This window comes from Lonchura striata, chromosome 14, assembly GCF_050655825.1.
Source record: "Lonchura striata isolate lonStrDom1 chromosome 14, ASM5065582v1, whole genome shotgun sequence".
In the NCBI taxonomy this organism is placed as follows: domain Eukaryota; kingdom Metazoa; phylum Chordata; class Aves; order Passeriformes; family Estrildidae; genus Lonchura; species Lonchura striata.
The window spans coordinates 1242789-1265765 of NC_140716.1; the positions used below are offsets into that span (position 1 = coordinate 1242789).

General features: G+C 62.5%; 4 protein-coding genes across 6 annotated transcripts; 3 read left to right on the forward strand and 1 right to left on the reverse strand.

Moving 5' to 3' along the window:
- Positions 1 to 27: 27 nt before the first annotated feature.
- Positions 28 to 3805, forward strand: PGP (phosphoglycolate phosphatase). Its single transcript, XM_021551072.4, has 2 exons — positions 28 to 835; positions 1728 to 3805. The coding sequence occupies exons 1-2, from the start codon at positions 43 to 45 to the stop codon at positions 2051 to 2053; spliced, it is 1119 nt and encodes a 372-aa protein (XP_021406747.4). The 5' UTR covers positions 28 to 42; the 3' UTR covers positions 2054 to 3805.
- BRICD5 (BRICHOS domain containing 5) lies at positions 3503 to 9284 on the forward strand. Its single transcript, XM_085591854.1, has 6 exons — positions 3503 to 3552; positions 4830 to 4985; positions 6400 to 6592; positions 6964 to 7116; positions 7271 to 7378; positions 8227 to 9284. Exons 1-6 carry the CDS (start codon positions 3503 to 3505, stop codon positions 8515 to 8517), a joined length of 951 nt encoding a protein of 316 aa, XP_085447980.1. The 3' UTR covers positions 8518 to 9284.
- A 120-nt stretch (positions 9285 to 9404) lies between these two features.
- On the reverse strand, positions 9405 to 14453 carry MLST8 (MTOR associated protein MLST8). The gene is made up of 8 exons (XM_085592030.1): positions 14143 to 14453; positions 14016 to 14067; positions 13621 to 13783; positions 13359 to 13434; positions 11115 to 11267; positions 10899 to 11023; positions 10318 to 10481; positions 9405 to 9885 (listed from the first exon to the last, which is right to left on the reverse strand). The coding sequence occupies exons 1-8, from the start codon at positions 14269 to 14271 to the stop codon at positions 9767 to 9769; spliced, it is 981 nt and encodes a 326-aa protein (XP_085448156.1). The 5' UTR covers positions 14272 to 14453; the 3' UTR covers positions 9405 to 9766.
- Positions 14454 to 15285: 832 nt separating this feature from the next.
- Positions 15286 to 22093, forward strand: LOC110482110 (hexosaminidase D). Of its 3 annotated transcripts, XM_031506131.3 has the most exons (15): positions 15286 to 15612; positions 18111 to 18315; positions 18528 to 18633; positions 18776 to 19007; positions 19127 to 19236; positions 19556 to 19643; positions 19723 to 19887; positions 19980 to 20163; positions 20354 to 20425; positions 20533 to 20737; positions 20832 to 20914; positions 21120 to 21198; positions 21364 to 21465; positions 21575 to 21682; positions 21773 to 22093. In XM_031506131.3, exons 3-15 carry the CDS (start codon positions 18539 to 18541, stop codon positions 21954 to 21956), a joined length of 1707 nt encoding a protein of 568 aa, XP_031361991.2. In that variant the 5' UTR covers positions 15286 to 15612; positions 18111 to 18315; positions 18528 to 18538; the 3' UTR covers positions 21957 to 22093. The 3 variants fall into 3 exon arrangements, with proteins under 3 accessions (XP_031361991.2, XP_085448150.1, XP_021406745.2); XM_085592024.1 differs by lacking the exon at positions 15286 to 15612 and having other exon boundaries at positions 15620 to 18315; XM_021551070.4 differs by lacking the exons at positions 15286 to 15612; positions 18111 to 18315 and having other exon boundaries at positions 18371 to 18633; positions 21593 to 21682.
- The last annotated feature ends 884 nt before the right edge of the window (positions 22094 to 22977 follow it).

The following is a 22977-nucleotide window of genomic DNA, read 5'->3' on the forward strand; positions in this document are numbered from 1 at the left end:
AATAGCAGCGCGCGGGGGGCGGGCCCTGGGGCAGGGCGGCCAATGAGAGCGCGGCGCGCCGGGCGACGCACGGGAGGTCGCGGGGGGACACCGGGCGCCGGCTCCCGGCGGGGAGGGCGTGGCCGCCGGCGCCGCCGCCCAATGGGGACGCGGTCCGCGGCCAATGGGGAGGCGCGGGCGGCGGGCGCGCGGGGCGGCGGCGCGGCCATGGCGGGCGCGGCGATGGCGGCGGGCGGCCCGCGGCGCTGCCGGCGGCTGGAGGGCGAGGCGGCGCGGGCCGTGCTCGCCAACGCCGACACGCTGCTCTTCGACTGCGACGGCGTCCTGTGGCGGGGCGAGGCGGCCGTGAGCGGCGCGGCGGCGGTGCTGGGCAAGCTGGCGGCGGCGGGCAAGCGGCTGTGCTACGTGACCAACAACAGCGGGCGGACGCGCGCGGCCTACACCGAGAAGCTGCGGCGGCTCGGCTTCCCGCCCGCCGAGTCCCGGCACATCTTCAGCTCGGCTTTCTGCGCCGCCCGCTACCTGCGGCAGGCGCTGCCGCCCGGTGCCGCCGCCTACGTGCTGGGCAGCGCCGCGCTGGCCGCCGAGCTGGAGGCCGTGGGCATCCCGCACCTCGGGCCCGGGCCCGCCGCCCTGCCCGGGCCCGCGCCCGCCGACTGGCTGCAGGCGCCGCTGGAGCCCGCCGTGCGCGCCGTGCTGGTGGGCTTCGACGAGCACTTCAGCTACGCCAAGCTGTGCCAGGCGCTGCGGTACCTCCTGCGCGGCCCCGACTGCCTCCTGGTCGGCACCAACCGCGACCACCGCCTGCCGCTCGAGGGCGGCGCCGGCATCCCCGGTGCGCGGGGTCCCGGGGAGCAGCGGGTGGGCCCCGGGCTGGGCGGGCGCCGTGCGCGGCTCTGCGGCTCGTCACGCCTCGCTGGTGTGTTGGTGAAACGGGAGAGGTTCCGCCTCAGCCTCGGGAAGGAACTTTCAGCCCTGGGATGTGGCAGAGCGCCCGAGCAGCTGCCCAGGGCGGGGAGGTCATGGAGGCTCCGTCTCTGGAGTTCCAAGCTCGCCTTGGCACGTTCCTGTGTCACTTAACCCAGGTGACCCTGCCTTGTAGGGGGGTTGGACTGGATCATCTCCGGAGGTCCCCTCCAGCTGTCCTGGGATTCTTTGAGGCAGCCTGGGCATCCCATAGCCTTTCCTCCACAGCTTCACTGAAAGAGAGGAAATCCTTATTGATCCTTTACTCGCAAATAGGAGTTCCCTCTTGACGTTGCGGGTCGGAATTCCCACCTCCTGGCAGGCTTTAAGCACCACCTCTCCTGGGCCCCACCTGTCTCTTTGCCTGTAAAGCTGAGGTGTCCATTCCCCATGTCCTGAGAGGGTTTGTCCTGTCCATTCCCCGCGTCCTGAGAGGGTTTGTCCTGGCTCGTGTGGACACTGAGAGCCTTCTGCTCCTAATCCGTGCTACCTGATCCTGATGCCTGGTGAAGGTCACAGAGACACCTGGTGCCCCTAATCCCTGCTGCCTGTTCCTGCAGGAGCGGGGTACCTGGTGAAGGTCATGGAGACACCTTTTGTCCCTAAACCTGCTGCCTGTTCCCACAGGGACAGGGTGCTTGGGGAAGGTCACAGAGACACCTTTTGTCCCTAATCCTGCTGCCTCTTCCTGTAGGAATGGGGTACCTAGTGAAGGTCACAGAGACACCTGGTGCCCCTAACCCTGCTGCCTGTTCCCGCAGGGACGGGGTGCCTGGTGAAGGCCGTGGAGACGGCGGCGCAGCGCGAGGCGTTCATCGTGGGCAAGCCCAACCGCTTCATGTTCGACTGCGTGGCCGCGGAGTTCCCGGTGGACCCCGCGCGCACCATCATGGTGGGGGACCGGCTGGACACAGACATCCTGATGGGCAACAGCTGCGGCCTCACCACGCTGCTCACCCTGAGCGGGGTCACGGCGCTGGACGAGGTGCGGGGCTGCCAGGACAGCGGCTGCGCTGCCAGGCACAGCCTGGTCCCCGACTACTACGTCGACAGCCTCGCCGACCTGCTCCCGGCTCTGGGCGAGTAACGGGGCCGAGCGCCCCGGGCAGTAACGTACGCACTAGATACTCCCCGGAGTTAGAACCCTTAGCTTGTCTCCTCTCTGTCCTCTCGGTATGATTCTGTTTACATCTCGGTCTGAAATGCACTTTGAACAAAGGGGGCATTACAGGGGCTGGGGCTTGGGGCTGGGTTTAGTTATGAGTGCATCGATCCAATGCTGGTGGTGCTCCAGCTCCTCTGGGCTGAGCTGGGGAGCTGGAGCTGGTTGATCTGAGGGGAAGGAACATGTCCTGGCCAGGCTGGGCCATGGCTCAGCCCCGTTTGTTCAGGGAAACGACTCTTGGGATGTGCAGTAGCTCTGGTTGTGGTTGGGAACACTCGTGGAGCTGGTGTTTGCCCTTGGGGTGACTCTTTTTCCCAGCTGGGGCTCTGTTGAATGGCACAGCCCCACGTCAGCCCACACAAATTCATCTCCTTTGTTTGACCACTGCACATTGCACTTGTAATGCAGACTGGGATGATCCCACACAATTCCAGACCTTGGCTGCTGCACAGTATCTGTCCAAGGTCGGGTGTGTGTAAAGCACATGTACACACAGGCACTCCCTGAGCATAAAGTTAGAGCAGAATATATTTAAATTATAAATAGAGTCTATGATAATATATCTTATTTCCCCGGAGGGAGGATGAGAGGAATGTACTTCACTGATTTAATTCTCCTAAACGGTTGCATTTGGTAATGCAGAGAGTCTGCAGCCATGCAGGACTGTGCCTCACTCCTGCTGCTTCCCAGAAATCCCTGATCGATGCGTACCGAGCTCCTGCGCTTCCCTCAGCATCAACGAGCCACTTGCCTCGGCTTTAGCTGCACAATCCCAGTTCTGCTCAGTCCGTGGATGGATGTAGTGCCCAAGACAGCTGTCCACAGGGAGCCCTGTGGGCCTGGCTGTGTGTGACAGTAGCTCGTGCTTCCTTCCCATCCCTGAGGTTCAGATCTTCCACGTGTGCCGGCAGGGGCCGGGCACAGTGGGTGGTGAGGAGTGCTGGCTTGCTCAGGGATGATTCCATTTGATCTCCAGGTGGGATTGGGCAATGAGGGGCTCACCACAGGGTGATTTTTGTGCTGCCCAAATCCCACAGTGAAAGCTTTTGCGTTACAGAATTAATTGAAAATTATATATGCAAATAACGTGCTTTTATTGCTTAGATTCCAGTACCTACAGCTCAGTTTAAAGCACTGGTTTTCCTTCCTGTCCAGCTGAGGAGCTTGGGCAGTGCTGGTGCCATTTCCTGCCTGGTAACTTGTCACCTTCTTTGTACAGCAATAACCCTGCAGTCCAGAGGGTCTCAGTGTTCCCAGAGCATTGGCTGAACCTCTGAAAGGCTGTTTGTTTGTAATTTGGAGTTGTGGAAGAAGTGTGTATAATCTCTTCTGCCAAGTCCCAGAGGCAGAACTTACCCTTGAGTGGGTAACATGGAGATGGACATTATGGACTCACTGCAGCTTGAGTCTGATGTAACAGTGTGGGTTTGGATTCAGTCTCTGTTTCTGGTGCTTTTTGTGTCAGGAAAAGGCCAGGAGAGAGTCCAGTATCCCTCAGGCAGCTCTGTCCCTGCTGAAGGCTCTCGCTGCCAAGGGAGCCATTGCCTGGGCTCAGGGATGCTGGAATGTGCTGGTGGCGTGCTTCAGTCGTGCTTCAAATCTCTGTTCTGACTTCCAAACAGTTCTTAATCCTCTACTTGAATTCCCATTAAACTCTCAAACCTGCTCTCCCCAGCCTTGTCTCACTGGTCTCGTCTGTGTGAGCTGTGGTGCAGCTGTGCCTTGGGAATCCTGGGGGTCAGGAGGGGTTTGGGAAAGGACCTCAAAGCCCATCCAGTGCCACCCCTGCCATGGCAGGGACGCCTTCCACCGTCCCAGGCTGCTCCAAGCTCCATCCAGCCTGGCCTTGGGCACTGCCAGGGACCCAGGGGCAGCCACAGCTGCTCTGGGCGCCCTGTGCCAGGGCCTGCCCACCCTCCCAGGGAAGAGAAGAATTTCTTTCCAACACCTAATCTAACCCTCTGGCATTCCCCTTTGCCCCGCCCATGCCCTTGGCCAAAGTCCCTCTACTTTCTTCTGGGCTCCCTTCAGCCACTTTGTTCAGCCCTGGGTTGTGCTTGATAGGAAAATGTCCAAAACCTGCATTTTCCCTGGATGGACATCACATGGAGGAATTCTTGGCTTTTCCTTGCCTCCACACCTTTGCTGTGTCTGGCTGGCAGGTCTGGAACATTTTGGGGGCTCCTGGACTGCTCGGGATCTGGGTGCTCGGGGAGCTTTGCTGGCACAGGGACATTCTCAGGACAGGACACGGGTGGCTGCGAGAGCAGTGCAGGCTGTGGCGGTGACTTTGTGGCACAGCCCTCATCCCTTTTCCTCCGAGGGTGGCACAGGTGTGTCTGTGCAGCCCAGGAACAGCAGGATCAGCGCCTGGCTCCAACAGCATCGAGTTCCCGTTGAAATGAGGGAATTGCCACTGCCACAAGGGCAGGCTGCCACTGTCCTCTGGTCATTTGATCTCTCAAAGAGCCTCACCTGGGCCCGTGCTGGGCCGTGCCAGCCCCGGGGGCACACAAAGGCCCCGACTGTGGCTCCTGCCCGTCCCGGGGCTGAGCAGGAAGAGCCGCGCCGGGCACTGACAGCAGCGCTCAGCTCCCGCTGCGGCCTCAGGTTTCCCCTCCCGCGGAGCCCTTTGGCTGCGAGCACAGGTATTTATGGCCCAGGAACACACCTGCAGCTCTCCCGGGTGTGCCCGCAGCCGGGACCATGCCCAGCCTGAGCGCGGGCAGGAGGCAGAGCGGCAGCAGCCGGGTCCGAGCCTGAAGAGGACGATGGAAGGAGGAGACGGTGCCGGCCGTGCTGGCCCTGCAGTGAGTATTCCCTGCTCCATCAGTGAGTATTCCCTCTTCCATCAGTGAGTATTCCCTGCTCCATCAGTGAGTATTCCCTGCTCCATCAGTGAGCATTCCCTGCTCCATCAGTGAGCATTCCCTGTCCCTGCAGTGAGTATTCCCTGCTCCATCAGTGAGTATTCCCTGTTCCTGCAGTGAGTATTCCCTGCTCCATCAGTGAGTATTCCCTCTTCCATCAGTGAGCATTCCCTGTTCCATCAGTGAGTATTCCCTGCTCCATCAGTGAGTATTCCCTGCTCCATCAGTGAGCATTCCCTCTTCCATCAGTGAGTATTCCCTGTCCTGCAGTGAGTATTCCCTGCTCCATCAGTGAGTATTCCCTCTTCCATCAGTGAGTATTCCCTGTTCCTGCAGTGAGTATTCCCTGTCCTGCATTGAGCATTCCCTGTTCCTGCAGTGAGCATTCCCTGCTCCATCAGTGAGCATTCCCTGCTCCAGTGAGCATTCCCTGTCCCTGTAGTGAGTATTCCCTGTTCCATCAGTGAGCATTCCCTGTCCCTGTAGTGAGTATTCCCTGCTCCATCAGTGAGCATTCCCTGTTCCTGCAGTGAGTATTCCCTGTTCCTGCAGGAACCAGGGCAGGGATGGGCATGAGTTGTGCCCTGCTCAGGGCTGGGAGCTGCTGGAGTTCTGCATCTGCACCTTTCCCACCTGAGGGAATTCCACTGGTTATGGAAAATCTGCCAGTTACTGCAGGGCTGGGCTCTGCTCTGCTGGAATTGATAGGATTTCAGATGGGTGCAGCTTCAACTCACTGCTTTTCTGAGGGAATAATCTGGAAGTTCCCAGTTTCCAATAAAGATCCATAACTGTCCCAAGGCTGGATGAGCCCATCCTCGTGCAGCTGGAGCACATGTAATCCTGGGCATGGATTGAATTTCTCTGTCCTTCAGAGGATTGAGAAACAGGTTCTTTTTTAAATGTGGCCTGTGTTTGAGATTATTGAAAGCACATTTTCTGCTTTGTAAAAATCCTGTTACGTGCCAATGTTAAATTTAATTGCTTCAATATAAGAATTAAAGTAAATTAATAGAGCCAATAGAAATGTCACAGCGCTGCCAAGCTCTTTTCCTTGGTCTCATGGAGAACAATTTAGGAAGAAAATCCAGCACAGAGCAGTGCAGGGAGGGGGGTCACTCCACACAGGGTCTGATTCCAATGCTGACTGTCCCACTGGGGATTTCTGCTGTACACCACAATAATTGAATTTGTTGTTCCCTGTGTCTGGAAAGCTGCTGCTCCAGCCCTGCCCCGAGGGCTTTGCAGCTTTCCTGGCTGTGGCAGTGCTGGTTACCAGGATGCTGGATCTGGAATTCCAGCACTCTGGGATAAAGGCTCCGTTATTCCAGGTGCTGCACTCCAACCAGTCTGCACAAGGCTTTGTGGCATGAGCTGGAAACTTGTTTGATGAGGAAGAATTGGCAGAAGGGTCAATTTTAACTCCTGTTCCTCCTTCTTTTGCCCCGTGTCCCAGGACAGGAGGACCACAGCATACTTCCCAGCTCCCTCCAGGACCTTCTGGATCATCTTGTCCGTTGCCTTGTTGTTTTTTGCAGTCGTTGGTGTCACTGTCGTGGGGGTTCTCAGCTTCTCCCCCAGCTCTGCCCAGGTAAGGGATCCTGATCTGGGCAGGAAGCCTCCTCCCTCCTGCAGCCCTGGGCTGCGTGGGAAGCAGCTCTCAGGAGGGATGGGTGGGCTGAGCTGTGGGCCGAGTCTGGCTGGATCAGCCCCTGGACAAGGCAGGGAGGTGCTGGCAGGCTGCAGGCAGGGCTGGGAGTCCCCTGGCCCTTTCCTCCAGCACTGGTGCCCTTGGCACGAGGGGCACTGGGGGTGAGGAGCTGTGGGTCAGAGCCTCCTCCTCTCCACGGCTGAATCAGACAGGAGCAGGGGCCAGCCCAGGGCCAGCTGGGGGTGTTGGGGGGAGATGCTGCACAGGGAGCAGCTGATGCTGGCTGCTGCCTCCCCGCCCCTCGTGCCCAGGCTGGCTCCCAGCTCCTCCGAGTGACGCTCCAGGGCCAGCAGGACCCGCTGAGGAACCAGACTGCCGTGGTGGACGAGGCCAGGAGCACCGTCACCTACTACATCACCTCGCAGAGCAACCTGAGCGCCGTGGTGCTGTACGACAGCAGGAACGTGAGTGCTGGGGCACCTCTGCCTCCCCAGCTCCTCTCTGCTGCCTTCCTCTGCACCTTTAGTCGTGAGCACAGAGCAGGGGAAACACTTTGGGGGTTTCCTGGGACAGGGGTGGGCATGTGCTGCCTGCTCCAAGGGACACATCTGTCCACAGGGCTACGTGTGCTACAAGCCGCTGGAGCAGCGAGCCTGCTACCTGAGGAGGATGGACCCCTGGGACCTGCAGACCCTGCAGACAGCTCTCAACACCTCTGAGCACAGCGTGAGCAGCTGCTGCAGCATTCCCGGGATAGCTGGGGGATGGGCTGAGCTTTGCACAGGGCTGCTGAGCGTTCTCCCCTCTGTGGGTTTGCAGGAGTGACTCTCCACCCTCAGGGAGCCAGGGCAGGGGTCTCCCAGCTGGGGGGAGCAGTGGCAGCCCCTGTTCTGAGGGATTCATTGCTCACAGGAGCAAAGCTGTGCCCCCAGGCTGGGCTCTCAGCCAGCTGTGAGCAGCAGCTCCTGGGTTCATCCCTACCCTGATGCCTGTGGGAAGCAGCCTGGGGCAGGGGGATGTGTCCCATGGAGGTGAATAGCAGGGCTCCTGCAGCACCTGCTCCCACTGGATTCTGTTACCTGCTCAAAAATCTGGGGGAGGAAAAACAAAGGGGGGTTTGTTACCAACTCCCAGGGAAGAAAGTTGGAGGCAATCATGTATACGGACCCTCGGAACAAAGTGTCAGTGGATGCCTGAGAAGGGGCAGATTCCGTTTCCAGAAGACAGAAAGCCACATTTTTTTGTGCCCCTGCCATCTGCTATCCATTTCCTCAGCAGCTCCTGGGGGCTCCTTGGTCCTCACCTTACTCCCAGAGAAGTGCAGGGACACAGGCTCCCAAAAGGGATGCAGGGAGAGGAAAGCACCTGCCCAGCCCTGAGGCTCCTAAATGGAAGTAAAAGTGGGTAGTGTTGGGGCTGCCAGCACCCACAGACAGAAAATGAGAGCTGGGGCAGGGCAGCTGGCAGGAGAAACCTGCTGGGCTGCAGAGCACGCCTGGGGTGCCCTGGGAGCCAGAGCAGGGCTCTGGGGCCTGAGGGACAAAGTGAGGAACCAGCAGCGCCATTTCTTTCAGGCTGAGCAGCTGCTGCACCCCAACAACCAGACCAAGTTCTACCGGGAGTTCCTGGGCATTGTGGCAGGGGAGCAGCTGGAGCCCAGGGGCCTGGGGGAGGCTGTGCAGACCCTGTGTGAGCACACCTCCATCTTCTGGGTGCGCAGAGGGCACGGTAAGCGGGGCACTGCCCTTGGCAGGGGAAGCAGCAGCTTTTCTAGCACCTCTAAGAGGATCAGGCTCCGCTGCACAGCAGCTGATGCAGCCCAGGACAGGCTGCCAAGGCCCAGGACAGGGACGGGTGACCTCTAGTACAAAATCAGGCCATTGTTCACCACCCCTGAGTGCTGGCTTGTACCCACCCCCTGTCCTGAGCCGTGGCACGGGGATGGGCTCTGAGCTGCCCAGCAGCACAGCACAGCCAGCACACAGAGCTGTCCCCTGAGACACCGCTGGTTAATCCCTGTCATCTTCACCCTCAGCCAAAGCAGCCTGCTGAGCTGTCAGCCTGCTCCATCTGACTCCAGCTTGAGTAAGAAAGGTCATGCCTGAGGCTTTCCCCTTGCTCAGCTCCCCAGGGACTCTAGCTGCAGGACCAAAGCATCTCCGGGGACTCTGCAGCTGCAGGAGCAAAGTATCCCCGGGGACTCTGCAGCTGCAGGACCAAAGCATTGCTCTCACTGCTGTCCTTGCTCCTTGGCAGGCCCGGGGAAGCAGCGCCTCATCTACCTGTGCATTGACATCTGCTTCCCCAGCAACATCTGTGTCTCCATCTGCTTCTATTACCTGCCCGAGTAAGTGCTGCAGCCACGGCCGCCCTCTCTGCCCTCACACTTGAACTGGATTCCTGAAAAGCCTCTGACTTCCACAAGGAAGGGAACACCTGCAACATCCCCAGAGCTTCCTGCTGATTCCGTGCTGCGGGTCAGGAGAGTTTAGAGAAACAGGAGGCCTCTGCTCAGCACTGCCAGCACAGACACTGCAGCTCTGCTCCAGGGCTGTGTCTCATCCATAGGAATTAGGAGACCCAGGCCCAGAGGAATCCCAGAATGCAGCTGGAGTTTTGGGGCTCCAGGCTCTGTTCAACACAAGGTGGTTGTTGTTACATCTAGGGGGTGGTTGGCTTTAGGAGAGCAGCTCTCCAAGTCACTCTGTGAAACACTTTGAATAAAGGGATTGCAAACCAAGACAAGAGCTGCTTCTCCTCTTTGCTCAGCCTCTCCCATCACTGGCAAAGGCTGACTTTTATTTTTTCCCAACTCTGGGGTACAGGGACATCCAGAGCTGTCAGCAGCCAATGCCCCAGGGATTCCTGCAGCTGAACTGTACCCGCGTCCCTGCAGTGGGACCGTGCCTCCCTGTCCCACTCCCTCCCACACACGTTTCAGCAATGTGCTGCCTGGAGCTGAAGCCTGGTCTCACCTCAGGCAGTGCAGCTGCCCCTGTCAGAGCCCCAGCCCTCTCCGTGCAGGAGGGGATGGGTACAGAGCGTGTCCCAGGCTCTGGAGAGGGTCTGGCAAGGGGAAACAAGCAGAGGTCCTGTCCTTGCCACAGGTGGCTGTTACCCCAAGACGCTGTCGTTGAAGGCCAGGCACACCACGGCTTTCTGGTGGCCACTGTACTCCCTCTTGATCTCTCCTGTCTCCACACACCACAGTCTGGCCAGGTTATCAGAGGAGGCTGGAACACAGAGTGAAAAGAAGAGCTGGATATATGTTACCTTTTAAGCTTCTTTTTTACTATTATTCTAAGAAATATTTTTGCTCTTGCTTCATGCAGGCATCCTTAGGGCTGGTGATGACCAGCAAGGCAGAGCAGCTCAGTGCATTTCTCTGGGATTTCATTCTTTTGGAGAGCAGTGAGCGTGGAAATGACCACAGGTGTGGTCAAGGGACTAACAGGCTGGGAGCTGGGAGCTGAAGAGCACAGCTGGAGCTCTCCTCTACAGTTCCAACAGCTGCCCCACTGCAGCAGCACAAAATGCTCCAGCCAGCAGAACTGGCTGCTCCCACCTCACAGCCCTGTGCCCCAGTCTCTGGCCGTGTCCCAGCCAGGGTAAGTGGGCAGGCCTGGCTGCTGCAGAGCCCTGGCACAGCCCAGGTGGTGCCTCACCTGTGACGATGTACTGGGAGTCCCCGGAGAAGGCACAGTCCCACATCCAGCCCCGGGATGTCTCCCCAGGGTTGTTGCTCTTAATGCTCAGCTCTGTCATCAGAGAGAAGTTTGAAGTCCTCCAGATCTTGCACGTCTGATCTGCAGAACAGGTGGCCAAGAGCCTGCAAGAAGGAGACATCTGAGGGCAACCTCATCAGTCACTGTCCCCCTGTGGGCCTCTGGTTGCCACAGAGCTGGGCCAGGGCCAGTGCCAGCCTGGAGAGCTGCCCCCATTGCAATCAGATCTCCTTACAGTCTGATTTAGCAGATTCCAGCTGAACAGACTGCGGGAAGGAGCTCACACTGCAGCAGCTGCAGAACAGCTCATGGCTGCAAACTTTGCTGAGCTCAGGGAGCATGAGTGGGACACCCCTGACAGCAACCCCCTGGTGCCACATCCCCTGCCCGCTGTCCTCCTCCTCTCTGGGGACCTGCAGTGTGGAGCCAGCTGGAGGCACAGCTGGAGACACAGCTGGCCCCTGCCTGCCCCAAAAGGCCCATGTTTGCCCTGGGAGGGAGGTGAGGGGCTGCACACTCACGTGGAGTCGGGGCTGAACTTGCACTGCAGGGCGTAGCGGGTGTGCGCCGGGATCTTGGTCTTGGGGATCAGCTGCGTCACCTCCTCACCGATGCCGCCCGTCAGGTTCCACACGTAGCAGTTCCCCTGCAGAGACACAGCGGGAGCTGTGCCCGGGCTGCTGGATGCCCACCCAAACCCAGCCCGGCTGCCCGGGCCAGCCCATCGGGGAGCTCACCGAGCTGTTCACGGCCGCCATGTAACTGGCATCGGGGTCGATGTGCACCGAGTTCACCGACACCTCGGGCTCGGGGATGAGCTGCTCGTTGTGGTCAGTCTTCAGGTCCCAGATGTGGATGGCCCCGCTCTGGTCGCCCACGATCAGCTCTGCCTGCAGGGCACACGGCCGTGTCTCTGTGGGCACCGTGAGCAGCAGCCTGGAGCTGGCACCCACGTCGTGCCCTATGGATATTCTCAGTTGCATCAGAGAGAAAATGAGAGATTTCTACCAGGCTAAGCCTGGGAAAAAGTCCAAGAGAAATTTAAATTATCTATTATCTCTCTTTCTGTTCATATTGATTGTAGATATGTTCTACCACCATGTGCTATTCATAGTACACCAATAGTGTAAAATGACCAATGAAAGACCAATTAAGACCAATGAAATTAATTGTCACGAAGTTCTCTATAAAAGAGAAACGTACTTGTTAATAAAGTTCATTCTTTACCTTCTAAACTTAAGAGTCTCATCATTCCCAGCCCTGCCTCAGCAGTGACAGTGCCCCTGCAGCACCACTACAGCACGGTCCTGTCCTGCCTCCTCCCTCCCCAGCTCAGGGCTGTTTCACACCCTGCCTATCCCAGCCGGGTACTGACTCCCGTGACACTCTACAAAAAGGCTGTTTCCCTCCCCAGAAGGGCTTGCTGATTTTCTAAACCCCAGAGCAAACAGAGCTGTCCTGGTTCCAGGGCTGTGGCACACCCACAGCAGCCAAGTGGTTTTCAGCATGTCTGAGAGGCAGCAGTAAGGGGCAGCTTGGCCACTGAACAACTGAAGCACTCAAGGGTGCAGATACCAGAAAAACACAACCGAAGTGGGTTTTTCCTCTCTCTCCCCCCTTCTCAGGGGAAGGACAAGAGCCAAGGGCAGGAGTCCTGGCTCTGATCCCATGCTCAGGGCAGAAGACAATGCTGGCATGTCTCCACTCAGAGCAGGCCTTTATCGACAGCCCTGCGCTGTCCATAATTTTAGCAGAATCCCTAGAGGAGATCAGGTCATCAGGCACAGCTAATCCTGTCTCTGGGAGCAGAGGCTGCTTCCAAGGAGACAGACACCACTCAATGCATTTATCTGACTGCACAAAAGTCTCTTCTGAGCTCCTCAGCCCCCTCTCAGCAGGTGTAAATGAGGAGTCCAAAGTTTTCATGGCTTTACTCAGACCGTGAGGAATCTCTGGATAATTGGATCAGCATCTCTGCAGAGGGAACTGCAGAGCCACGGAACTGCCCGAACAAATGCTGCCACCTTTGGTCTAATTATCCATCTTCTGCTCACAAACCAGCACTCTGCACCTCAGCAGCACCGTGCTCAGGGATTATTTCACATCAAAGACCTATGTTCAGTAACATTCATTTAACACAACACACTCTCACAGCACTGACACTACAAGACAGCGGATTGTCTACATGATTTGGGTAGTCTGCTCCAAATAACCCATCTCAAATTTCGCCTGAAATTCCTGATTTGCAAAATTAAACCTTTGCCAAATGAAACGCAGGGGAACATTTCCATGACTCAGGACTTTACAGAGGTTTGGATGGTCGGCAGGAAAAACCACAGTCCTGCAAGCCCAGCCCAGCCATTAGCACTGACTGACCCCTATTGATTTCCCTGCTCGTGCTCTCTTCAGCCTCTTCAAGTGCCCCCGCTCTCCCTCTGCTCAGCAACAGCTGCTGAACCCACTGGGGAACTTCAACCAAACCCCACCTGAAGGGAATCACAGCCAAAGGCCCCAGGATGCTTTTCCCTGGCAGTGTTGTCACCCTCAAGCTCCCCAGCTGCCCTCACTCTTCCAGCTTTGCTCCCATCACATCCCCAGGGCCCACTGCAAGGGCGTTTCCTCCCGTGGGATGAGCTCAGTGCAGCCCCTGTGCTGTCCCTTTGCAACAGCCACCAGGTCAGCAGCACAAACACATCGTGTGAGGCCCCCAGCCCATGCTGTGCTGTACCCCATCTTCTGCTGGGATACATCTCTGCAGCCCCTTAGGTTTACCCAGAGGTGACACAGGAACAGGGTGCCCAGAGCAGCTGGGGCTGCCCCTGCATCCCTGACAGTGCCCAAAGCCAGGCTGGAGGGGCCTTGGAGCAGCCTGGGATGGTGCAAGGTGTCCCTGCCGTGGCAGGGGTGGGATGGGATGAGCTTTAAGCTCTGTTCCTCAGGATTCTCTGAGCTGGGAACCCCAGAGGAGGCAGCTTCCTCACCTGGTTGGGGTGCAGGCAGACGCAGTTGATGGGAGCGTTCACCTGGAAAATGCGCTGGCACTGGAGGTTCCGGGACCTGTGACAGAGGGAGGGAAGGGCGCTCAGGGGTGGTGGGACCTGTGACAGAATGAAGGAGGGGTGCTCAGGGGTTGTGGGACCTGGGACAGAATAAGGAAGGGGTGCTCAGGGGTTGTGGGATGCGTGACAGGGGTGCTCAGGGCTCCCGGGGGGGCTGCCGGGCCGGGGAAGCCCCGGTGCCCACCGGAGGTCCCAGATGCGGGCCATGCAGTCCTCCCCGCCCGTGTACATCCAGCGGCCGTCCTCGTGGAACCCCACCGAGGTGATGTTCTTGCTCACGCCGTCGTAGTTGATGACGGGGTTGGGGTTGTTGGAGTTGAGGTCGTACATGCGGATGTGCTGGTACCCTGTGAGCACCAGGCAGAGGCTCAGCACCACGGCTCAGCACCGGGCAGAGGCTCAGCACCGGGCAGTGCCTGAGCACCGGACAGAGGCTCAGCACCACGGCTCAGCACCGGGTAGAGGCTCAGCTCCAGGCTGGGGCAGAGCACCGGGCAGAGCCTGAGCACCGGGCAGCAGCCCGGCACCGGGCAGTGGCTCAGCACCGCGGCCGAGCACCGGCGCGGCAGGAGCGCGCACCTGCGGCCGCGATCATGCTCCGGTCCGGCGTGATCTCCAGCGCGTTCACCTGCTGCGGTCCCGTTAAGGTCGGTACGGAGCATCAGCCGGGCCCGCCCCCGAGCGCCGGGCACGGAAGGAAGGATACGGAGTCCTGGTGCTGCACCGTGCGGGTGCAGATGCCGCTGTGCGCCTGCCAGAACCGCACCGTGTGGTCGTAGCCGGCCGTGGCCAGGATGACCGGGTCGCTGCCCACCGTGCCCTGCGCCGCGTTCATGGTGCCGCCGCTCCCGCCGCGCTCGGGGGGCTCCCTAAAGCCTGCGGGGCCGCCCTCACGCCGCGAGGTGTCGGCGCGGCCCGCGGGTCTCCCTCAGCCCCGCTCCCGGTCCGCTCCCGGTCCGCTCCCGGTCCGCTCCCGGTCCGCTCCCGGTCCGCTCCCGGTCCGCTCCCGGTCCGCTCCCGGTCCGCTCCCGGTCCGCTCCCGGTCCGCTCCCGGTCCGCTCCCGGCTCCCGCTTCTGCGCGTGCGCGCGGCGCCTCCCGAGTGCGCAGCGTCCGGCGGGAGCGCGCATGCGCGGGAGCGGCGACAGGGACGGACCATGGCCCGGGCGCGGGGGGAGCGGCGGGCGAGACCACGGAGCGCGGCGGGGGGAGAGAGCAGCAGCGACGCCAGGGGGCGCAGTGCTGGAAACGGGACGTGGGATTTGGGATGTGGGATTTGGGATTTGGGATTTGGGATTTGGGATTTGGGATTTGGGATATGGGGTATGGGATGTGGGGTGTGGGATGTGGGGTATGGGATTTGGGGTGTTGGATATGGGGTGTGGGATTTGGGATGTGGGATTTGGGATTTGGGATTTGGGATTTGGGATATGGGATATGGGATGTGGGGTATGGGGTATGGGATATGGGATGCGAGGCATGGAACAAGTGACATGGGATGTGGGGCATGAGATACGGGACATGGGACACAGGACACACACTGGGCACAGGGCACACACTGTGTGACAAGTATGGGACATGAAACATGGGACACAGTACATGGGACACACACTGGGAACACACCAAGCACGGGACACAGTACACGGGGCACGGGACACGGGACATGGGACACGGGACACGGGGCACGGGACGCGGGACATGGGACACGCGCTGGTCATGGAACACAGGACACAGGACACGGGGCACGGGACACGGACACACACTGGGCACACATTGGTCACGGGGCACGGGACATGGGACACACACCGGGCTGCAGGCACAGAGCACACACCGGGCGTTGCTGGGCGGGGGCGGGCACTGGGCACGCACCGGGCCCTAACGGGAACGGGGAACCAACACCGGGCACGCACCGAGCACCGCGGAGCCACCCCGGGGCCGCCCCTCGTGCCGGTGCCTCCCGGTCAGGGCGGACGGCAGCTCCGCGCTCTGCCGGTGCTCCTGCCGCGCTCGTGTGGCACCGGGGCGCTGGGCACGGTGCCCGCTGAGCCCGGTGCGTCCCTCCTCACTCGCCACACCGGCGGGCACCGGGCCCTTTAAGAGCGGCGGCGGCGGCGGCCGTGCCCGTGCCCGTGCCCGTGCCCGCTCCCGGCGGTGCCCGCGGCCGCCCCGCACCTGCCGGTAAGGGCCGGGGCAGCGGGGGATGCTCGGGGCCGGGAGATGGCGGCGCCGCGCTGGGGACCGGTACCGGGAGGATGCGGGAATGCTCGGGGGGACGCAGGGCCCCGGTGCCGCAGGGAAGCCCGGGGAGGATGCAGGGATGCTCGGGAGGATGCAGGGATGCTCGGGAAGGATGCAGAGATGCTCGGGAGGATGCAGGGATGCTCGGGAAGGATGCAGAGATGCTCGGGAGGATGCAGAGATGCTCGGGAGGATGCAGGGATGCTCGGGAAGGATGCAGAGATGCTCGGGAGGATGCAGAGATGCTCGGGAGGATGCAGGGATGCTCGGGAGGATGCAGAGATGCCCGGGGAGGATGCAGGGATGCCCGCGGAGGACGCCGGTGTGCCCGGGGTCTCAGGGGTGCCGTGGAGAGTGGGAGTGCCCAAGGTGTCCTTGGTGTGGGAAGCTGTGGGGTGTGCCGGGTTTGTGGGGTGTGGGGGGTGCCCCGCAGCACAGAGGGATGGGTGGGCTGTGGGAAGGGTCCCTTGTGCCCAGAGGCTGCTCCATGGGAGGGACAGGGATGGGACAGGGAGCAGCTGTGCCCAGGGATGAGGGAGCAGCCCCCTCCTGCTGCGCCGGGGTTGCACCCCACAGAGACCTGCAGCCTCCCCACGCAGCAGTCCCCGGCTGTGGGGCTGCATCCCTGTCACCCCTGGCGAGGGGCAGCTCGTCCCGGGGGGTGGCACAGCCTGGCAGCACGGGCTGGGCACGGCCAGGCCGGCCATGGAATGCTCTGGAAGCGGGTGAGCGTGTGCACGTGTGTGTGAGCGTGCACGGCTGCCCCACGGCCGGGGGTGCCGGGGGTGCCGGGGCACGGGGGTTCGCCGTGGAAACACCGGGGAGCACCGGAGCGGGGCTGCGGGCAGCGGGGGGGCACCCCAAACCCTCGCTGCCTGCCCACGGAACGCAGTGGCACCCCCGGGACCCTCGGCTCCCTCCCCAGCACGGCCCCTGCCACCTCCGGGCTCAGGTTTGGGTTTGTTTGCGTCCACCCTCCCCTCCTGGGGGCTCGGGCAGGTGAGCGGGGCTGGATGCCGGGGGCTGGCAGCAAAGCCCACCCTGGGGGCAGGGAGGGGGCCGGGGCTGCGGCCGCTCTCGCCCCCCCGGGAGCCAGCCTGGCCGCCCGTGCCAGCCGCGGCCTCCCCGAGCTCCCGGGCCCGGGGCAGCAGCGGACGCGAGGTCACAAATACAGCCGGTGCTGGCGGCCAGCTGCCGGTTCGAGGGGCGGCATCCAGGGCCGAGCCCTCGCTGCCCCGGGGTGTCCCCGTGGCGCAGGGACAGCGCCCCGGCTGCCCCGGCACCCCTCGGGACTCCCCCGCTCCGTCCCTCGCCCTGGCAGTGCCAGGGAGCTCCTGCCCTGAGAACCTGCCCTATTTAAATAAGATAACGTGCATTAAAAACACCCAATCCTGGCGAGCTGACAGCGTCTGTCTAAATATTTATCCCTGTTCCGATCAGGCGCTGTGTTCCCATGACAGCGCCATTAGCACTTGGCATATTTATGGCCTTTCTGGGTGCTGGGCTCCCCATGCTGCGTGCCCAGGGGCCACTGCCCCCCGTCCTGTGTGCCCTCGGTGCCTTTCCGTGCCCGCAGTGGTGACCCCTGGGCTGGCAGAGATCTCCAGCCCGGCACATCCCTGCTGGAGCTGCCAGGAATATCCCGAGCTGGGCACGGCAGGGAGCGGGAACCAGATTTGTCCCCCGCAGCGCAGGAGCTGCAGTGCCACGAGGGAAGGAGTGCAGTGCTCCCCAAAATCCGGCTCCTGCTCCTCCTCCTGCCCACGGGCACCGAGACACTGGGTACCCGCGGGCACCGGGGCCGTGGGGATGGAGCGGGAATGCTCCAGCCACTGCTCGTCGCTGTCCTGCCCTGTGCCCTGGCTGGGGCCTCGTGCTCTGGGCACAGCAGCTCTGCTGCCGGGGGGCTCCGGGGGGCTCAGCCCCCGTGTCGGGAGGGACCGGGGCTGTGTCTGGGCCAGGGCTCGCTCGGGGCGCGGGGCGGCTCAGCGCGGCTCTCCCCGGTGCCGCCGCGCTCTGGTAACGCAAACAAAACCCTCGCGATCAGCTGAGCCGCTTGGGCACCCGCAGCTGCCAAAATCTGCTTTTCACTTCCCCAGTCTGCCGGAGGAGCTGAGTTTAACCCCGAGCTCGGGTGTGTTTGGCTGGCAGCTCACCGGGAGCGCTGGCGGCAGCGGCGGCGCCGGTTCCGCGGGGCCTGGGGGGCTGCGCTGCCCTGGCCGGGCCTCCCCGAACACTCCAGAACCGGAGAAACAGGAGAAGGAAGGGGCAGAAGTGCCTGAATGTGGCTCCCAGGAGGATCCGTGCTGCCTCTCGCGCGGGCCCTGCGGGTGCCACCCTCACCGTGCCAGTGCCGCGGCCGTGCCGGTGCCATCCCGGTGCAGCCCGGTGCTGGCATGTGCCCGGGTGGCTCCCAATCACCTCTTCCCTACCCGCAGGGATGCACCGTGCCCAGCCCGTGATGCCGGCCCACCCAGCCGCCCTGTGACACGGCCCTGGCCCGGGGGTGACCGGCAGCCGGACGGGATCCCGGGTGGGGACCTGCCCTGCAGCCACCGCCCTGTTTGCCCCGGCCCCGGCCTCACCCGTGCGGGCAGAGGGAGAGGCGGAGCCGGCCGCTGGCCCCGCGCTGGGGCACACGAGGTAGGAGGGACACTCGGGGCACTGCCACACGTCCCCGCTGGGCAGCAGGCTGGCCAGAGGGGCTGCCCCCATGTCGCCCTTCTCTGGGTCTCGTGCTGCCGCGGGCAGGGCAGCAGGGCACGGTACGTGGGGCTGGGTGGGCTCACCTGTGCTGGGGGTCCCTCCGTGGCCACTGCTGGCCACGGAGTACCAGCCCCCGCGTGTGTCCCCAGAGGTCCCAGCGATGGCCTTCCAGCGGAGCCACCGGCTGAACCTGCTGCGCCTCGTCGTGCTGCTCCTCGTTGCCTTGGCTGGCATCAAGTTCTTCTTCCGTGACAGGTGAGGTGACAGCAGGACCCCGGGGGGGGAGCCCGGGGTTTGTGGCACCCCCTGGGCTGTGTCTGTGTGGTGCCTGGTGCTGGGGGCAGCTGGTGCCCCCATAACCCCACGGACACCCCCACCCCTGCTCCGCTCCCTGCAGCTTTACCCTGGAGCTGCACAAGCACGTCAGCAAGGACAGCGGGTTCTGGGGGGACACAGGTGACGTCGTCCAGGACATCATCCCCCAGAGCCAGGTTCTGGAGCTCCCTGCAGCAAAGATAATGACCCTGAAGCAAAAGCAGCAGGTCTCCAGGGATGTCAGTGCCACCGAAATGAGGCTGGTCCACCTGGACCTCAAGGGAGCTGCGCCCAGAGTCTCCTACCTGGAACAGGTGAGGATGCCCAGGACAGGGAGGGGGGACCAAGGCAGGGATGCACTGACGGGGCTCGGCCCTGCTGGCACCTGGACTGTGCCATCCCCACTGCTGAGCCCACCCTGCCCACCCTGCAGGTGTTCCCCCTCCTGTCCCAGCTGGGAGCCAACGGCGTCCTCATGGAGTACGAGGACATGTTCCCCTTCAAGGGGGAGCTGGAAATCCTCAGGTCCCCGTACGCTTACAGGTGAGCAGGGCTGTGTGCCGAGCTGGCCGTGGGGCTTGCGGCCCCCTCGGGTCCCGCTGTGCCAGGGGCTGGGTGTGACCCACCCGGCGCCGTGCCCACGGTACCCGCGGTCAGAGTGCCAGGCTGTGCTGCTGGGCACACCAGCAGCTCTTCCTGCCCTGACAGGTCAATGTTTGTGCCCTTCAGTAAAGTGCACACATATGTGGGGCAACTGGGGCCATGTGGGTAGGGTGCCAGAGGAGGGGGAGGAAGGGGAACTGCCCCCACGCTATGCCCTCTGCCCTGGCATCCCCCGCTGAGCCTGTCCCTGCCCTCCCAGCGAGGAGGACATCGAGCGGATCCAGCAGCTGGCGGAGCAACACAAGCTGGAGGTGGTTCCCCTGGTGCAGACCTTTGGCCATGTGGAGGTAGAGGGTCCCAGTCCCGCTCCCCATCCCAGATCCCAGGGGTTCCCCTGGACACCCCCCTGAGGGCTCCTCCCCACAGTTCATCCTCAAGCACGAGAAGTACCAGCACCTGCGGGAGGTCGAGCGCTTCCCCAACAGCTTCAACCCCCACCTCCCTGACACCCTGGCCCTGCTCAAGAGCATCCTGTCCCAGGTGATCGAGAAGCACCGGCGCTCCACCTGGATCCACATCGGTGCAGACGAGGTGGGCAGGGGCTCTGCGGGGACCCCAGCGCTCGCCCCGGGCTCTGGGGGTGCTCCCAGGGCTGCTGAGCATCTCCCTTCCCCCAAATCCAGGTTTTCCATCTCGGGGAGGGGATGGACTCCAAGAACTGGATGAGCCACAACAAGGGCGACGTGGGGACCATGTACCTGAAGCACATCAAGGAGGTTCTGGGCTTCCTCACGGCGCAGTACTGGGGGCTGCGGGTGCTCATGTGGGACGACATGCTGAGGAAGATCAGCGTGGGAGCCCTGCGGGGTGAGGGGACAGGGGGCATCACTGGTGGCACCTGTGCCAGGCTCCTCAGCCGCACCCGCTCTGTGCCCACCCTGGCTGGCATCGTGCCCGGTGCCAGCAGGAGCCCACGCCTTGCCCTGGGGGAAGCGTGAGGAGCCCGAGGCTCCCTCCTGCTGCCGGCACCAACGTCCCCTCGCTGCCGTCCCCGCAGAGGCCGGGATAGCGAGGCACGTCTCACCCGTGGTGTGGTTCTACGCGCCCGACTTCGAGGCTGAGCAGATCGGTAAGGTGACGTGCCGGGCTCCCGGGGGTGCTGGGGGGATCCCACCCGAGCCCCCCGCAGCCTCCTGGGGACGGTGGCACTGGTGGCTCGTGCCCGTCCCGCTGCAGAGCAGTTCCTCGCCAAGTACGTGGAGAGCGGCTTCGAGGCCGTTTGGTTCGCCAGCGCCTTCAAGGGCACCACGGGGCCGGCGCAGGCCTGGACCCCGCTGAGCTACCACCTGAAAAACCACCTGAGCTGGCTGAAGGTGATGCAGGCCGTGCCACGGCTGGCCCCGCTGCGCTTGCAGGGCGTGGTGCTCACCGGCTGGCAGAGGTGAGGGGTGGTGGGACCCCCTCGTGCCCTCCCGGTGCCCGCAGAGCCGCGCTGGCACGGTGGTGGCACGGTGGTGGCTGTCCCTGTTCCTCAGGTACGATCACTACTCGGTGCTCTGCGAGCTGCTGCCCGTCAGCATCCCCTCGCTGGCCATCTGCCTGCAGACCCTGGTGAACGGTGAGCCCCCCGCCCCCCGGCACGGCCGGGCTCACCCCCAGCTCCCCCTGCCTGCCCAACCCACCCTGCTGGGCAGGGCGCTGGGGGAGCTGGGAGGTGGAGGAGGAAGAGATTCAGCTCGCTCAGCCTCGGCGGTGTGTGAAGCTGGGGAGAGCCCCATGGTGACGTCTCCCTGGTTCTTCTGTCCCTTTCCTCGCCCTCCCAGGGGGCTTCACAGAAGAGGCAAAAAGGAAGGTCCTGGATGTGCTGGGCTTGGAGAGCGTGCAGCTGGAGCAGAGCACCTGGTGCGTGAGCGTGGTCGGGGCAGTTGCGTCAGAAGGGATGCACTGGAGGGAAGCAGAGGCTTGGTCACACAAATGCCCTGGTCCCAGACCTGCCAGGGTGCTGGGATTCATCCAGCTCAGTGCACCCCATGTGCCGAGCCCTCACCTTCTCCTCCCTTTCCGCAGCGAGGGCAGGGGAGCGTTCCCCGGTGTGGAGATCTACCACATGGTGGAGCAGGTTAATGGGCACCTGAAGGAGAGCATCCTCAAGGCACTGGAGGAGGAGAGGTAACAGCGGGGGGAGCAGCGGCACTGGTGCCTCTGGCCCTGAATTTCCATGGGAGGGAACCTGCCTGATGTGCAGCTCCCCCTCCCCGGTGGCCCCCGTGCCCCCAAGTCCCCCGTGCCTCTCCAGTGCCATCAAGGGCTGGTTCAGCCCCTACCACCGGAAGCGCCAGTTTGGGAACCCTCGCAACATGGAGAGCTTTGGCAGCAAGGTGCTGAAGTACGTGCTGCTGGGGGCTGGGAGGGTCTGCCCGGGGCTGCGAGGGGTCCCTCGCAGGAGGGAGCTGCAGCCCTGCTCTCCCCCCTCCAGGCTCCATGAGGACTGGGAGGGCTTTGTCCGGGACCTGCGTGCCCAGCTGGAGAGGATCTACTTCCCTGACACGGTGGAGGAGTGGATGGAGGAGAACGTCGACCCCTACCTGGACCAGCTGCGGGACCTGGTGCGGGACTACCGGGCCATCATCCGCCTCAAGGGCCGGCCCAAGGCCACGTAGGGGCTGCAGCCCCCCACTCCCGCTGCCCCCCGGTTTTGGGGGCCACCATCGTGTGTCTGTTTGCTGGTGACGGCGCTGCTGCCGTCTGCACTGTACAGAGCCCCGGCATCCCCTGCACAATAAAGTATTTTTGTAGATGCTGCTGCTTGCTGGGGGGCCACAGCTCTGCTCCCCTGTGCAGGGAGAGGGAGCTCGGCTGGTGTGGAGGGCTGGGCTCTATCCTGTGACAGCTCCTGGGCCCCTGCTCAGGCTCTGATGGAGCCCGAGGGGTTGGGAGCCACAGGGCAGAGTGTGACAGAGCTCGTGTGCCTCGTGCTGGCCTGGAGGGTGGCCGTGCCCTCCCTGCACGTGTGGCTGCATGTCCCAGGCAGGGGCTGGCACCTGGCACGGAGCAGGGACAGTGCAGGGGCCCTGCCAGCGCTGTGTCTGCTTCCAGTCCTGACTGCTGGGAGGGCTGTGAGCGCAGCGGTGGCTTCTTCAGCCTCCAAACTCTGCCTCCATCTCTTCCTCCTTCTCTGTTATTCCAGCACCCGGGCCCTGCTGTGCTCCCAGACCCCCCCTGCCTCTCCAGCCCGGGCAGAGGCCCTGCTGTGCTGCTTTCCCATCGGAAAGGCAGCTGTGCTGGGGGGATGCAGGGATCTCTGCGTGGGATGAGCCCTCCTGCTGCTGCTGCTCTCTCCAGCTCCCACAGTCAGGTTTCCACGTGCCTGTTGCCCACGGTGCCCATCCTAAACCCCCTGTGCCCCAGGCTCTGCCCGTTGCGGGCGCTGGTTTCTCTCGGCGTGTGCAGGGCAGGAACGGGGACATTTCACTGCACATTCTTCTGCTCTGCAAAGACCAACCCGACTTGGCAAGAGCCCGAGGGAGCCGCAGGAACGCCAGGCTGGAGCTCCTCCCGCAAAGCCCGGCTCCGGCGGGGAGGAGGGCCGGCGTCGGTGCACCCCAGCGGCCCCACGCCGTGGTCCCGCTGCCCCGTGGCGTGCCCCGGTCACAGAGGTCCCGGTGCCCGGCGGGGCCGTGG